The sequence below is a fragment of the Esox lucius genome, chromosome 5 (genome assembly GCF_011004845.1).
Source record: "Esox lucius isolate fEsoLuc1 chromosome 5, fEsoLuc1.pri, whole genome shotgun sequence".
Lineage (NCBI taxonomy): Eukaryota > Metazoa > Chordata > Actinopteri > Esociformes > Esocidae > Esox > Esox lucius.
In genome coordinates, this window is record NC_047573.1 from 35,905,358 (window position 1) to 35,922,166 (window position 16,809).

Here is a 16,809-nt window from a genome sequence, read left to right on the forward strand (position 1 = left end):
GAACCAAAATTGTCTACAATTAAACCAAGACAAAACAGAGATTATTGTGTTTGGCAACAAAAATAAAATAACTAGTATAAGTAAAGCTGGATTCTTGGGCCCTAAAAAACTGGGACCAAGTGCGTAATCATGGTGTTCTAACTCAGACCTCACATTTAACAGTCATATCTAAATGTGAGTTTTTATTCTATTTTCTTATTCTATGTTTTTTATTATGTTTTGATGTTTTCATTTGAGTATTTGTTTTTATGCTATGGTATTTTCATATTTTTCTTTGAAAAGCACATTGAATTTCTTCTATATATGAAATGTGCTATATAAATAAACTTCCTTACTTTTCTTGCTATAGTGCAATGTTCAGCTTACTTCACCACATTCCCCTTCAACAAACAAATCTAATGATCAATTTGTGTGTACTGTGAATGGGGAGTTGGCAAGGAGGGTGGAGGTTTGACTGGAGAGGAGGGAAGAGGTTTCAAGAGGGTGGGGGGTGCTTACCTTTGGTGTGAGGGAGGAAGTGGTGGCGGAAAGGGGAAGTGGGGCGGGTGTCAATTGGGCCTGTGCGCAAAGAGGAAGAGAGCTTCGGCATGCCTGCCATAGAATGAGGAGCAGGAAGAATATTAAGACCAGTTGAAAGAGAGCGGGGCCGGGGTGGTGGAGGAAAACGACAAGGAAAAAATGGAATAGGACAGAAAAGGAGGCAAGGAGAAAAGATGAGCAGCAGAACACCCTTGATCACTTGAAGGTAAGAAGACAAAAAGGAGACTAGAAAGAAGACAGCTAGCACAATATAATACCTTGAACAAACACGTACAGACTCAACATAATTGTGTAAGGTGTACATTGTGGGACCACAATGGAGTTCAAACATCAATGTTGACGGACATGACCCTGGACTCACCTGGGCGGTGGAAGTGTTGCGGTGACCTGGACAGCGTTGGAGTATAGTTATGGCGGTTGTAAGTTGCTGGGGACCCAATGGATCCCTGGCTAGTCGATCTCTGCATTATAATGCGGTCCCTTGTATCATAACACCCCTATTGAGAACAATATGTTAGGGATATTAGTCCCAGGATCTAAACAAGAGTGAAACCTCTGTAAAAGTGGGTTCAATGATGATGTGCTACCTCACGTAATAACACCCCTGCAGAATTTGAAACAACGATCCAGTGACATTAGTCAAAACACAGGATACAAAATAGAATGCAACCTCTGTTAAAACAGTAAAACAAGCAAGTATAAACCTCTGGGTTTAGGAATAAAAAAAATACTAAATGTTGTATACAGTACTTCAAGGGAAAATGTGGAACATGCATACTTCTGATTTCTCAATCAGTTAATTATGTTAGTGGCACTACAATCTGACAGCATCTGCCGTCTACCTACATGTATGGGATGTAGATCACTACATGATTAGACATCTTAAGGGCTTACCTCTGCAGAGGGAGTAGGAGACAGTGTCCTGGGAGACTGAAAACAAAGGGTTAAAACTTTGAAAACCTTTTCAAAGTAATGCTTACATTAACATTTTATTATTTTAGCAAATGCTGTAATCTAGAAGGACTTTATATTAGAGCCAGGCTTTGATTAATTTATGCAAGACTAGAGACAATAGAAGCAGTGATAAAGACCTTTCAGATAGAAGTTACCCTTAACGATTAAATTAAACATCACAAAAAAACTATATAACTAGCCAATTCGGGGCAACGTCAACCAACTGGTGAATATAGACATGTGAGATGAAGCAGATGAATAAGCAGGTAGTGAAGGATTGTGTGACAATATTCTAACATTCTACTCTCAAAGCAAATTCATTACTGACATATCGGCAGTGACAAATTAGCAATGCAGAAATAACAGAAAAGCACACAGACACACATTTGAAATACTTTTCATATTTTCACACTTACACATACACAAACAAAGAGTGGAATTAAAACTGAAAAACACTAGATTCAGACAAAATAAATGTTGTCCCTTCAAGTAAAAACCTCAAGAGGATCTGAAGATACCAGCCCTTGAGAAGGCCTCTGGCGACAAAACACACAAATACTCCAAAAGGTCATCTTAAAACATTTACATACTCAAATGTATTATCTGAATAATAATAATAAGCCCCTTACCCCTACCCTGCTTAGCACTTAACTAGGTCTCAGAGGATTGGATGCATGTCAACATATGGTGGTAGCTCAATCTTGCATGCTAATTGGTCATGGAATTCAAATGTTTTTACAATCATCATCTAGAGTGAGGGATTTTTTTTTTGATCCACTGCTGATTTTGTACGTTTGCCGAATAACAACAAAAAAATCAAGAAAAACTCATGTCAAAAATTTTATGAATTGATTTGCATGTTAATTACTGAAATAAGTATATTTGAACCCTTCTCAATCAGAAAGATTTCTGGCTCCCATGTGTCTTTTAGACAGGTAACGAGTTTAGATTAGGAGCACACTCTTAATCTAAGTGCTCCTAATCACAGTTTGTTACTTGTATGAAAGACACCTGTCCACAGAAGCAATCAATCAATCAGATTCCAAACTCTCCACCATGGCCAAGACCAAAGAGCTGTCCAAGGATGTCAGGGACAAGATTGTAAACCTACATAGAGCTGGAATGGGCTACAAGACTATCGCCAAGCAGCTTGGTGAGAAGGTGACAACAGTTGGTATGATTATTCGCAAATGGAAGAAACACAAAATAATTGTCAATCTTCCTCGGTTTGGAGCTCCATGCAAGATCTCACCTTGTGGATTTGCAATGATCATGAGAACGGTGAGGAATCAGTCCACAACTACACGGGAGGACCTTGTCAATGATCTCAAGGCAGCTGGGACCATAGTCACCAAGAAAACAATTTGTAACACCCTACGCTGTGAAGGACTGAAATCCTGCAGCGCCCGCAATGTCCCACTGCTCAAGAAAGCACATGTACAGGCCTGAAGTTCTCGAATTAACATCTGAATGATTCAGAGGAGAACTGGGTGAAAGTGTTGTGGTCAGATGAGAACAAAATCAAGCTCTTTGGCATCAACTCAACTAGCTGTGTTTGGTGGAGGCCTCGAAACCTTAATGACTTGGAAGAAGATCTGCAAAGAGGAGTGGGACAAAATCCCTCCTGAGATGTGTGCAAACCTGGTGGCCAAGAAACGTCTGACCTCTGTGATTGCCAACAAGGTTTTTGCCACCAAGTATTAAGTAATGTTTTGCAGAGGGATTGAATACTTATTTCACTCATTAAAATGCAAATCAATTTATAACATTTTTGACAAGGCGTTTTTCTGGATTTTTGTTTTGATATTCTGTCTCTCACTGTTCAAATAAACCTACCATTAAAATTAGAGACTGATAATTTCTTTGTTAAGGGGCAAACCTACAAAATCAGCAGGGGATCAAAAAAAAAATCCCTCAATGTAGGATGTACACAATTCCTGAGGGGGCACAGTCAATACTGCAAGTTGGCTAGGACAAGGACAAGGTCACTTATTGTGTAGTCAGACCTGGCGGCAGTAGTCTGGCAGCAGGGTCTGAGGCTGTCTTCAGAGAGTGGAGTCAAGAATCATTAGACATGATTCTTTGCACTAACTAGGACACAACCCTTCTACTGATGGAAGTTAAAGAAGGAACATATAACAGAGCAAAGCTCTCAATATTTGAGAAAATTTGTTCTGGGTAACATACACAGACCCCTTGACTTTCTCCACATGTGATGCGTAGAAAGACTTAGTTGAGGTGATTTATTATAGACTTTCTAATGGATTACATTCACTTTCAGCCATCAATCAATATACATATGCATTCTACCCACAAGTGGCTTCCGTCTTGCCACTCTACAATAAAGGCCTGATTGATGCAGTACTGTCATGTCATCTTCTTCCGCTTATCCGGGGCCGGGTCGCGGGGGCAGCAGTCTAAGCAGGGATGCCCAGACTTCCCTCTCCCCAGACACTTCCTCTAGCTCTTCCGGGGGGACACCGAGGCGTTCCCAGGCCAGCCGGGAGACATAGTCCCTCCAGCGAGTCCTAGGTCTTCCCCGGGGTCTCCTCCCGGTGGGACGGGACCGGAACACCTTCCCAGGAAGGCGTTCCGGAGGCATCCGAAACAGATGCCCAAGCCACCTCAGCTGACCCCTCTCGATGTGGAGGAGCAGCGGCTCTACTCTGAGCTCCTCCCGGGTGACCGAGCTTCTCACCCTATCTCTAAGGGATCGCCCAGCCACCCTGCGGAGAAAGCTCATTTCGGCCGCCTGTATCCGGGATCTTGTCCTTTCGGTAATGACCCAAAGCTCATGACCATAGGTGAGAGTAGGAACGTAGATTGACTGGTAAATCGAGAGCTTCGCCTTACGGCTCAGCTCTTTCTTCACCACGACAGACCGATACATCGACTGCATTACTGCAGAAGCTGCACCGATCCGTCTGTCAATCTCCCGTTCCATCCTTCCCTCACTCGTGAACAAGACCCCTAGATACTTAAACTCCTCCACTTGAGGCAGGCACTCTCCACCAACCTAAAGCGGGCAAGCCACCCTTTTCCGACTGAGGACCATGGCCTCTGATTTGGAGGTACTGATTCTCATCCCCACCGCTTCACACTCGGCTGCAAACCGTCCCAGCGCATGCTGAAGGTCCTGGTTAGAAGGGGCCAACACGACAACATCATCTGCAAAAAGCAGAGACGAAATTGTGTGGTCCCCAAACCTGACACCCTCCGGCCCCTGGCTGCGCCTAGAAATTCTGTCCATAAAAATTACGAACAGAACCGGTGACAAAGGGCAGCCCTGCCGGAGTCCAACATGCACTGGGAACAAGTCTGACTTACTGCCGGCAATGCGGACCAAGCTCCTGCTTCGGTCGTACAGGGACCTGACAGCCCTTAGCAAAGGACCCAGGACCCCATATTCCCCAAGCACCCTCCACAAGATGCCGCGAGGTACACAGTCGAATGCCTTTTCCAAATCCACAAAACACATGTGGATTAGTTGGGCAAACTCCCATGAACCCTCCAACACCCCGTAGAGGGTATAGAGCTGGTCCAGTGTTCCACGGCCCGGACGAAAACCACACTGTTCCTCCTGAATCCGAGGTTCTACTATCGGCCGTATTCTCCTCTCCAGTACCCTGGCATAGACTTTCCCGGGGAGGCTGAGAAGTGTGATCCCCCTATAGTTGGAACACACCCTCCGGTCCCCCTTCTTAAAAAGAGGGACCACCACACCGGTCTGCCATCCCAGAGGCACTGTCCCCGACCGCCACGCGATGTTGCACAGGCGTGTCAACCAAGACAGCCCCACAACATCCAGAGACTTGAGGTACTCAGGGCGGATCTCATCCACCCCCGGTGCCTTGCCACCGAGGAGTTTCTTGACCACCTCAGTGACTTCAGCCCGGGTGATGGACGAGTCCACCTCTGAGCCCTCATCCTCTGCTTCCTCAATGGAAGAAGTGACAGCGGGATTGAGGAGATCCTCGAAGTATTCCTTCCACCGCCCGACGACATCCTCAGTTGAGGTTAACAGCTGCCCACCTCTACTGTAAACAGCGTTGGTAGGGCACTGTTTCCCTCTCCTGAGGCGCCGGATGGTTTGCCAGAATCTCTTCGAGGCCAGCCGATAGTCCTTCTCCATGGCCTCACCGAACTCCTCCCAGGCCCGAGTTTTTGCCTCCACAACCACCCGGGCTGCAGCCCGCTTGGCCTGTCGGTACCCGTCAGCTGCGTCAGGAGTCCCACAAGCCAACCAGGCCTGATAGGACTCCTTCTTCAGCTTGACGGCATCCCTTACTTCCGGTGTCCACCACCGGGTTCGGGGATTGCCGCCTCGACAGGCACCGGAGACCTTACGGCCACAGCTCCGAGCGGCCGCTTCGACAATGGCGGTGGAGAACATGGTCCACTCGGACTCAATATCTCCAACCTCCCTCGGGATCCAGTCGAAACTCTGCCGGAGGTGGGAGTTAAAGATCTCTCTGACAGGAGACTCGGCCAGACGTTCCCAGCAGACCCTTACAGTTCGCTTGGGCCTGCCGAGTCTGTCCAGCTTTCTCCCCCGCCATCGGATCCAACTCACAACCAGGTGGTGATCAGTTGACAGCTCCGCCCCTCTCTTCACCCGAGTGTCCAAGACATACGGCCGCAGGTCAGATGAGACGACAACAAAGTCGATCATCGACCTGCGGCCTAGGGTGTCCTGGTGCCACGTGCACTGATGGACACCCTTATGCTTGAACATGGTGTTCGTTATGGACAAACTGTGACTAGCACAGAAGTCCAATAACTGAACACCACTCGGGTTCAGATCAGGGGGGCCGTTCCTCCCAATCACGCCCCTCCAGGTGTCACTGTCGTTGCCCACGTGGGCGTTGAAGTCCCCCAGTAGAACAATAGAGTCCCCAGTCGGAGCACTTTCCAGCACCCCTCCCAGAGACTCCAAGAAGGTCGGGTACTCTGCACTGCCGTTCGGCCCGTAGGCACAAACAACAGTGAGAGACCTATCCCCGACCCGTAGGCGCAGGGAAACGACCCTCTCGTTCACCGGGGTAAACTCCAACACATGGCGGCAGAGCTGGGGAGCTATAAGCAAACCCACACCAGCCCGCCGCCTCTCACCATGGGCAACTCCAGAGTGGTGAAGAGTCCATCCTCTCTCAAGGAGTGTGGTTCCAGAGCCCAAGCCGTGCGTAGAGGTGATCCCGACTACCTCTAATCGGAACCTCTCAACCTCACGCACTAGCTCAGGCTCCTTCCCCGCCAGCGAGGTGACATTCCACGTCCCTAGAGCTAGTTTCTGTGTCCAGAGATCGGGTTGTCTAGGCCCCTGCCTTCGACTGCCGCCCGATCCTCTTCGCACCGGCCCCTTATGGTCCCTCCTGTGGGTGGTGAGCCCACGGGAGGGCGGCCCCACGTCACCCGTTCGGGCTGAGCCCGGCCGGGCCCCATGATGCAGTACTGCAGTCATGGTTTTCCTCGCAGGTCATGCATCTCTGCAGAGAAACTATTTTATAGAGGCCATTGGGTTCTTAGTCACCTCCCTGACCAAGGTCCTTCCTACAGGTTACTTAGTGTGGCCAGCTGTAAGTCTTGGTGGTTCCAAACTTCTTCAATTTCATAATGATGAAATGCTTTAGTATTTTTTATAATGTTCACCAGATCTATGCCTCTGAGGTCTACAGAGAGTTCCTTTGACTTCATTTCTTGTTTCTTCTCTGATATGCACAGTGAATTGCTGGAACATAATGTATAGACAGGTGTGTGCCTTTCTAAATCATGTCCAGTCAATACAATTTGCCGCAGGTGGACTCTTATCACATTATAGAGAAATCTCAAGAATGATTAAAGGACACGGGATGCATCTGAGCTCAATATAGAGGGTCTGAATACTTATTTACATGAGATATTTCAGTTTTTAAAGTTGAATACATTGTACATTATATGTAGATTGATGGCAGAATTTTTTTTATTTAGTAAAATATTAATTAAAACTATAATACAAGAAAATGTGAAAAGAGTGAAGGGGTCTTAATACTTTCCAAAGTCAATATATATATATTGTTTTCATAATTTTATTATTATAATTATTGTTATATATTACAGTCTGTACTGAAGAGCACTTGTTCAACTTCAATTTTAATCTTTCCCCCTCAACAGGCTCAATGGTTTATATTATGAAGAACGACTATAAACCTAACAGGGTTGACTTTAAAAGGGAAAGGGTTGACTGCTACAGGGTTGAGCAAAAAGGAGGGACCTTTTAATGTAAGGTTACACAACCAATACATGTCTAATTTGAACTACAAACATTTCGAGATTGTCTACGGGTAACATGGTTGACCATGGCAGTTGAATGTATGCTTACCAAATTGTATACTTTCATCACGTTATAGAAATTGTGGCCTATCTATCTACTGTATGGGTAACAGAGTTGATGTGTTATGTTTCTCAGTTTCCTCTAGAAAATGCAACACAGTGGTAAAGATGCCCCTGTTCCATTTTTTGACACGTTTTCCCAAAAACTATAACATTTCTTAGTCACATTTTTGGAAACAGTGTTGTAGAACAATGTATTTGTTGTGGCAAATCTCCATCAAGTTTGTGGTAAATTTGATCGGAAAGTTAATCGTGTGTTATTTGGTGTTGCCAGAAATTGTATTTGCCAAAAATCTGAACCCGATTTTCTATACAACCAGGTAAGATTTCAGTTTGTTTTTCAATTGAATTGTTCACATTATAGATCGCATTAAAAATGGAAAAGGTTTTGCCATGATTTATCTTTGTCTCATTCTTTTACATCACAGAAAACTGGCATTTTAACAGGGGTGTGTAGACTTTTTATATCCACTGTATATCAAGGCTTAACCAAACACTGAGAGACACACATTCATAAACGTACACAGACACACAGAAACTCAAATACTGCTCTGGAAAAAATGAAGAGACCATTGCACCTTTTTCTTTCCTTTCCAAAAATTTCAAAAAGGAAGGTTTTAGATTCCCTAAAAGCTGTGATGAGCTAGGTAACTGAGGGACTAGGGTAACAGTGGAGCTAAATGCAGAAATACATAAGTAGGCGGTTTTAACTTTTCCCCTAAGGAGCCTTAAGGTCACTTACATGCAAGTTGGGTAAGGGGGATAGGCCTCGTCTTGGTGCGAAATTCTGCCAAAAGAGGGGGCTGCTGTTACCAAAGCAACATGAGATTAATTAGTCGTTCCTAGGTTGTACAGGGGCATGAGGTAGTTGCCCCAAACCACATATTCAGTACCATGCAAAATAAATTACATGAGTAATAGTTGTGTTTATAACTGCAGATATGTGTCCGTTCTGTGTGGGTGAGTAGGAGAATATAGGGTTTTAGCATCTTTCAAAAGGGCTTGGGCACATTACAAATATCCATCTTGTACCTATTTCAGCAGACAGGTAATATCAAAACTATTTGAACAAGCCAAAGCATTAGTTAACAAATAGCTGACCAATTAACACAAGTGTTTTCTTTCTTTTTTTAATAGCAATTTATTTTCATAAATATAAAAAGAAAATGTTGGATTTCTTGATTGTGCTCTCGTCAGATATCTCATCAGGGATATTAAATACCAATTCTTAACCAGCAACCGGTGTGGTTTTAAGGAAACCAAACAGCGACTGAATGCCAATAAACAGTAATTTTCATTTATTTTTCTATATTTGGACTAATGGATATTTGAGCTAATTTCCACCAACATTTAAAGGTAACCAAATTTAACAAGTCACACCCAAAATTGTACTTTGAAATGTTATGCCATTTAAATAGACCCAAATGCAAAATGAAACACTGCCATTGAACAAAATATTCAGCAAGGAGGCAGTGGCATTATGGTTTGGGGCTGCTTTGCCTCAGGGTCAACCTGCCATCATCAACTAACCACTTACACGTGAATTCCATTTTGTACCAAATAATTTTTACGGGGAATGTGAAGTCATCTCTCAAAAAGCTGTAGATGAAGCAAAGTTACAACAATATGGATCAAAGAAAGAAATGGAGGGTAATGGAATCTAGTCAATGTCCAGATATCAATCCTAGTAAGATCCTATGTGTGAACTTGAGGCTAACATTCCCCACAATTTATGTAAGAGATAAATAGACAGTTACATGAAATTGCTCCATTAAGTTTTTCTAGCCAAAACAGGCACATTGGCTATTGAAGCTAGGGGACCCTATTTAAGTTGCCCATGAAGTCTTTTACTTTTTGATTCTTTGTTTGCTTTAGTTCATGCAACAGTTCACGGCTGCGACTCTCCTGGGTTTCTTTTCTGTTTTGAACATAGTTTAAGAAGGAACTAAAGGATGTTCTCTGACTCTCATAGTACTCCAAGAGTCCTGCCTACTTACAGCCATGACAATAACGAACATACAGGCACAACTAGTGATGGGCAACTGAGGCTTTCTGAAGCGTTTAAGGCTTCCACTCTGTACATTTCCACTCTGCATCTCTTCTAATGTGTTGTATTAATAAGGCAAGTGTGTCATAAACAACAACAATAAACAGTATTGTTTGCACTCAAAAAGTTAAACATGATCTGGATTCAATCTCGCAGCATAACAAGTAAGAAAATGTGAGTCAGTGACACTACCAACTGCGCCATTGCTGGACTTTTTATTTGGAATATTTGGATGTAAATGACTAAATTAGGTGACCAGTAGAGGTTGCTGTTCAAAAGTCTCAAGCACCAAATTGCACCGAACAACCATAGAAGCCTGTATTTTCCAAAGAGGCTTTGACCGGACAGTTATTAGTTAGAGTACTATGGTTCCTTCCTACTCCCATCTTTATAATAAGTGTAGCCCAACAGTTGTTTGAGGGAGTGCTAGACAGAAGGCGGCGGGTACTGACTCAAATGAGTCGAAAGATTTGTTCTTTTTACTGAAGTAAGTCGAACTTCCCACCACTACCTACTAGTTGAAAACCACCTAGACTTTTAAAACAAGCTTGTTCTGAATTTGTTGGTCAAACTGGGTTTGACCAACAGCCATCGGAGCCTCGGCTTCATGCTAGGCACATATCTTGGAAAAGAGAAATCTACAGAACTCCTCAGGGACCTAATGACACCTGTACCCTTGGATGGCCGATTATTGCATGTGGCTTGCTGCAAGTAAACAAATCACCTACCTCAGTGAAGGTCTGCAACGACACAGCAAAGAGAAAGAGGATGAGGCAAACTTGACCTCTCCATTTATGGTTGTTTGTTAAATCCCACCTCCGGTTTATGGGACATTACATTTTTAATGTATGGTCTTGATGATTGACTGACGCAAGGCATCATTCATGGTAAGGACAGTAACACTCATAAATGATGGTCTGACGGTGGTTGATACAGATCCAGATGGGACAGCAGGGACTTAAAAACCCACTGCTTTCAGGTAACATGAATAATGCAAGCTGCTGTTTTAACCAAGACATACTCAAGTGCAACCCAAGAATAGGGTCTGATTTTTTTACCTAAACTATTTAAATCATTTGGACTTACATGGGTTGCGGGGTAGGGTTTGTTACAACACCAGCATGGTCTAGACAACTTTATTCTATCCCATTACTGGGGATCAGGGAGGCTTAATACAGGTTAGGGAGAATGTGAATGTGTAAGGCCAGAATTAAATTCAATCAGTTCCTCATGGACTTATGAGTGAGAGACATATGCAGCATTTGACCAGATGACCAAGCTAGTCAGTCAGCATTGGCGCCCCCAAGGGCAGTTACCTCTGCATGGCTATGTCTGTCCTGTCTGTCCGCTCTGTGGTCCAGGGTAGAGGAGTTGGAGTGGAGAGTCGCGTAGGATATCATATCTGGACGCTCTATGTCATAAATGGCCTTGACCCTTGGGATGGCAGCTAGGTCTCTGTAATCAATGATTTCATTGTCTACTTTTGCCTGGAGCAGGGAAAGGATAAGGGTGGATGTGAGGAGAGGAAGAGAAAGGAGTAGGGACCAATAAACACAGACAGAAAAAGACACAAGGTGAGGAGGTAGAGAGGTCAGGGAAGGTCAAGGATCAAAAGTAACTTGTGACAACATAATCTGCGGGGAAAAATGACAATGCACCACAAAAACGCATAGGACACTGTTCACAACAACAAAGGAATGATTGTCCACCAAGGAAATGAGACTACTTTTCTGATTCCCCTCGATTATTGGAGCTTATACAGTGAAGTTGTGTGTACCACACACAGGCGGAAGATAGAGGTAGGATTTGGGCTGGAAGTACAATGGGATAACTTTAGTAGAGCCCTCAGTCATAAAGGCAACATTAAACTAAACTTTCAGTAGCATAATAGAGGTTATAAGGAGTTATAATTGCCAATGTATAATTTTAACTACCAGTCATGACTGGTTAATAATGTAGGTTCTTAGTGAGCTAACTAAAGCTTATAAAGTTCAAATAAAGAAGGATGAAATACATAATTTCAGAATTTATGACATCTGACATACCCAAATTAACTAAATGTTTTATTGTGTTAACTAATGTTGTTGTCATTGGGGAAGAAATACTGTATGTCTAAGGACAATGATAAACCAGCTTTATGAATGAGGGTTAAACTAAAGAGCTAGCAAGACTCCAAAAGTCCTACCTAGTAACTATTAATATTTAGCCAGAACTGTGAACCTGTTGTTTCATTTTTTCTTTTTCTTTTAATTTTTCCATTGTAAAAATTATATACAGGACAGTATGTACAATGGCAAAAAAAATTGGGACATTGTACATAACAATACTCCATCACAGCACATACTGTAGATGATATATCACAACATGGAAATAAAAGGGAATACATAAAAAATGCTAGAAAGTCATATTAACCAATAATATAGTAAACAAGACAAATATGGATTTAAACATGTTTTAGAGCTTATTCATTAAGAAATCCAGAAGCAATGACTTGTTTAAACAAGTTTTGTCCTGGAAGTGTGGTTTATTGTGGGTATTTCTTGGCATGGCAAATCCACACCCATGTTAAAACCTTGGAACCAACAACCAGATTTTTCCATCCAATTGCAGCTCTTACTAATACAGGTTTTTAGGTCTTCTCCCCCAGACTCTTGTTTAGGGCTAACCTCGCTCTTCAAAATGAAAATATACTGATGCCATTAAAACCAGGGGAGATGGGAAGATGTGATAATTTTACTAGATCATGCTAAACAATTAATTATTTTGGAGGAAATAAAATGAAATCAGTGCAGATGTGTGAAACTGCTTTTTGGCATTAACATCGCACTAATATACAAAGAATATTAAACATACAGAATATTGTACAAAAAGCTATAAGCTAAAGATTGTGCACCCATGAAGGGGGGTATCAGCTTACTCAGTAACACTCACAGAATACAATTCCGAAGGTTAACTAATAATGTCCTAACCCTTACTATAGGTCTTCAAATAGCTAGGGATGATAACAAGTTTGGCCATTATGAGTATTGAACATACATACTGGAATGTACATAGTAAGCTTGGGCACTTATGAAACAATATGATTTATTGTTCAGAGCAGTATTGTCATGGCTCACATCACTCTACAAGATTGGGTTGGAGAAACATGAACAATTGTTCCCATACAAATTTAATCCGAAAAAAAAAAATAATCCCCAGATGTGGGCTTGATATGGTGGAGTTATTTTAAGAAGACGGAATTATCTCTGCTCTGACATAGATTTAATTTGCATACAGCGATTTAACATTCTGAATTTTCTATGGCTATTCCCTTCTTGATTAGGATGTGTTTATACAGTAGGTGTGCATATACATGATGTATGATCAAATACAGTGAGGAGAACAAGTATTTGATACACTGCCGATTTTGCAGGTTTTCCTACTTACAAAGCATGCAGATGTCTGTAATTTTTATCATAAGTACACTTCAACTGTGAGAGATGGAATCTAAAACAAAAATCCAGAAAATCACATTGTATGATTATTAAATAATTAATTTGCATTTTATTGCATGACATAAGTACTTGATCACCTACCAACCAGTAAGAATTCCGGCTCTCACAGACCTGTTAGTTTTTCTCACAGACCTGTATTAACTGCACGTTTGAACTTATTACCTGTATAAATGACACCTGTCCACACATTGAATCAAACAGACTCCAACCTCTCCACAATGGCCAAGACCAGAGAGCTGTGTAAGGACATCAGGGATAAAATTGTAGAACTGCACAAGGCTGGGATGGGCTACAGGACAATAGGCAAGCAGCTTGGTGAGAAGGGAACAACTGTTGGCGCAATTATTAGAAAATGGAAGAAGTTCAAGATGACGTTCAATCTCCCTCGGTCTGGGGCTCCATGCAAGATCTCACCTTGTGGGGCATCAATGATCATGAGGAAGGTGAGGGATCAGCCCAGAACTACACTGCAGGACCTGGTCAATGACCTGAAGAGAGCTGGGACCACAGTCTCAAAGAAAACTATTAGTAAAACACTACGCCGTCATGGATTAAAATCCTACAGCGCACACGCAAGGTCCCCCTGCTCAAGCAAGTGCATGTCCAGGCCCGTCTGAAGTTTGCCAATGACCATCTGGATGATCCAGAGGAGGAATGGGAGAAGGTCATGTGGTCTGATGAGACACAAATATAATTTTTTAGTCTAAACTCCACTCGCCATGTTTGGATGAAGAAGAAGGATGAGTACAACCCCAAGAACACCATCCCAACCCTGAAGCATGGAGGTGGAAACATCATTCTTTGGGGATGTTTTTCTGCAAAGGGGACAGGACGACTGCACCGTACTGAGGAGAGGATGGATGGGGCCATGTACCGCGAGATCTTGGCCAACAACCTCCTTCCCTCAGTGAGAGCATTGAAGATTCGTCTTGGCTGAGTCTTCCAGCATGACAACGACCCGAAACACACAGCCAGGGCAACTAAGGAGTGGCTCCGTAAGAAGCATCTCAAGGTCCTGGAGTGGCCTAGCCAGTCTCCAGACCTGAACCCAATAGAAATCTTTGGAGGGACCTGAAAGTCTGTATTGCCCAGCGACAGCACCGAAACCTGAAGGATCTGGAGAAGGTCTGTATGGAGGAGTGGGCCAAAAAACAAGAAACCACTGCACCTTTTAATTTCCTTTCCAAAAAAGTTTAAAAATTTTAAATGTGGAACAAAAGTGTTCAATTTGCAGTGGTCTCTTAATTTTAACCCTTCTGTTCCTCTCTCAAAACCTTCCTTTTCGACTTTTTTGTAAAGGAAGGTGCAGTTGTCTCTTAATTTTTTCCGGAGCTGTATATTACTGTATTTCCTCAACGTAACTGCTGTAGTTAAGTAAGTTAAAATGACTGACAGACCTTAAACCAATGGTGCCTAATGAAATAATCTTATTTATTAGAATACATTCATAATGAAAACACATTTTGGCATGGAGGAAGTGGAGATTTGGATTTAGGAGCAAACTCCTCATGGATTTCATTACAAAACCTTGAGGTTTTGCAATTAAATAACTTGATGGGAGTGTCTGAAGATTTTAAAGGAATGGAACTAGGAGGAGAATAGAAGAAAAACAAACTGAGCAGAGAAGCAAATAAACTCAAACAGAAAAAGTATGATGGGGGAAAAGAGACAAAAAGAGGATATCTTTTTTGTCAGGAGAGAATTTTATTATATTCATAAGGAAAAGATAGAGAATCAGAAAATGCAGATTGAACAGAAGATGACAAAGGAGGGCTTGAAGGGATAAATGGAAAAGGAATTGGAAAAAGACATAGTTCAGAAGGAAAACAGAAATTGAGGGGAAGAAAAAGGAGCAGAAACTCCATTGAAAACCAAAACAAACTGAAAGAACCACATGTTCAGGAGAGTGTGTTCAGGAAAGTGCTTTAAGGACATGAAGGGAATGAAAACTGAGAAAAGTGGGGCAGATTAGGGAAGGACAGATTAGATGATCAAGCAAACTGAGTTTGATCTGATTCTTCTTGGTTCAGTCTGAACCATCTAAATTAACTCCTCAAGGAAACATAGGAACACATCTGCGTCATCTTAATTGCAAATCTTATAACCTCAATATCATAACGTTTTTTTTTCACATTTTGATTTCCATAAATAAATTAAACAAATTATATTGAAATATCCATTGTGATCTGTGCATTTTAGCAAATCCATGTAGCAACAGGGAGTATTAAAAGTTGCCACAAGTGATTTAAACATAACAACTGAATTTGGTTAGTCTCGCTCATCTCTCATCTTCATCCGCTTATCCGGTATCGGGTCACAGGGGCAGCAGCTCCAGCAGGGGACCCCAAACGTCCCTTTCCCGAGCCACATTTGCCAGCTCTGACTGGGGGATCCCGAGGCGTTCCCTGGCCAGTGTCGAAATATAATCTCTCCACCTAGTCCTGGGCCTACCCCGAGGTCTCCTCCCAGCTGGACGTGCCTGGAACACCTCCCTAGGGAGACGTCCTGGGGGCATCCTTACCAGATGCTCGAACCACCTCAACTGGCTCCTTTTGATACAAAGGAGCAGGGGCTCTACTCCGAGTTCCTCACGGATGGCTGAGCTTCTCACCCTTTGGTTAGTATGATACACATACAATACATACTATGTATACTAGATTATTTAAATATAAAGCATAACAAGTGGTTTTTAAAATGTTACAAATATTATAGTGATTGTAATAATAATAGCAGGGAACCACTATGTTCCACAGTTCATATGACAACTATTTTACATCCATCCTGATCAGTCAGTATTTCACTATATATCAACCCCTAAGACTTGTAATTATAAACAAAGATCTAGTACGCAAATATTCTTGAACACTTCCCAGGTGTTATCTGTGAGTTTCATTGAGTGACACTGAGATATCTCCTTTCATGGGTGCACAATCTTTAGCTTAGACTGTATAGTCCAATATGTACTGTATGTTCAATAGTATGCTGTCAATGCCATTATGAAGTTTCATACATCCACAGTGGAATTTCTCAAAAAATATATTATTATAATGCTTAATTATTTAACAACTTTCCAAAACTGTTTAGCATTATCTATTCAAAATGTGTCATTTTTCTAATATTTTTTATTACTTTAAATGAGGGACTTTTATTTGAAAGATAAAACTAGGAGAAGCTAGGAATCAACTATTCTGACCCGCTCCAAATGTGACCAAATTCCTATACAAGAAAAATAGTTGCATCTGAGTAGTCATCTGGTCATATAATATCTCAACTTGGTAGCAAGCGTTCAATGCACACAAAATTTGTGTTATTGGTGCAAACTGGGGACCAACAACTTTACCACCTGCTAGTTCTGTGAGGAGCAATGGTCATAGCACTACTAACTGCTTACTCAAATAATTACCT

The 16,809-nt window shown here is 42.3% G+C and overlaps 1 protein-coding gene across 23 annotated transcripts in view; it reads right to left on the reverse strand.

Moving 5' to 3' along the window:
- Window positions 1–16,809, reverse strand: part of ablim1b (actin binding LIM protein 1b) — a 262,796-nt gene that overhangs the window by 33,744 nt on the left and 212,243 nt on the right. For 9 of the 23 annotated variants that reach the window (XM_034292380.1, XM_034292372.1, XM_034292366.1 and 6 more), the window contains exons 10-14: window positions 11,227–11,397; window positions 8,606–8,650; window positions 1,435–1,470; window positions 902–1,037; window positions 499–591 (exon numbers count right to left, since the gene is read on the reverse strand). In XM_034292380.1, the coding sequence (XP_034148271.1) occupies window positions 499–591; window positions 902–1,037; window positions 1,435–1,470; window positions 8,606–8,650; window positions 11,227–11,397 (481 nt within the window). The remainder of the gene's footprint in view (window positions 1–498; window positions 592–901; window positions 1,038–1,434; window positions 1,471–8,605; window positions 8,651–11,226; window positions 11,398–16,809) is intronic. The other 14 variants (XM_034292381.1, XM_034292371.1, XM_034292370.1 and 11 more) reach the window with 5 other exon arrangements.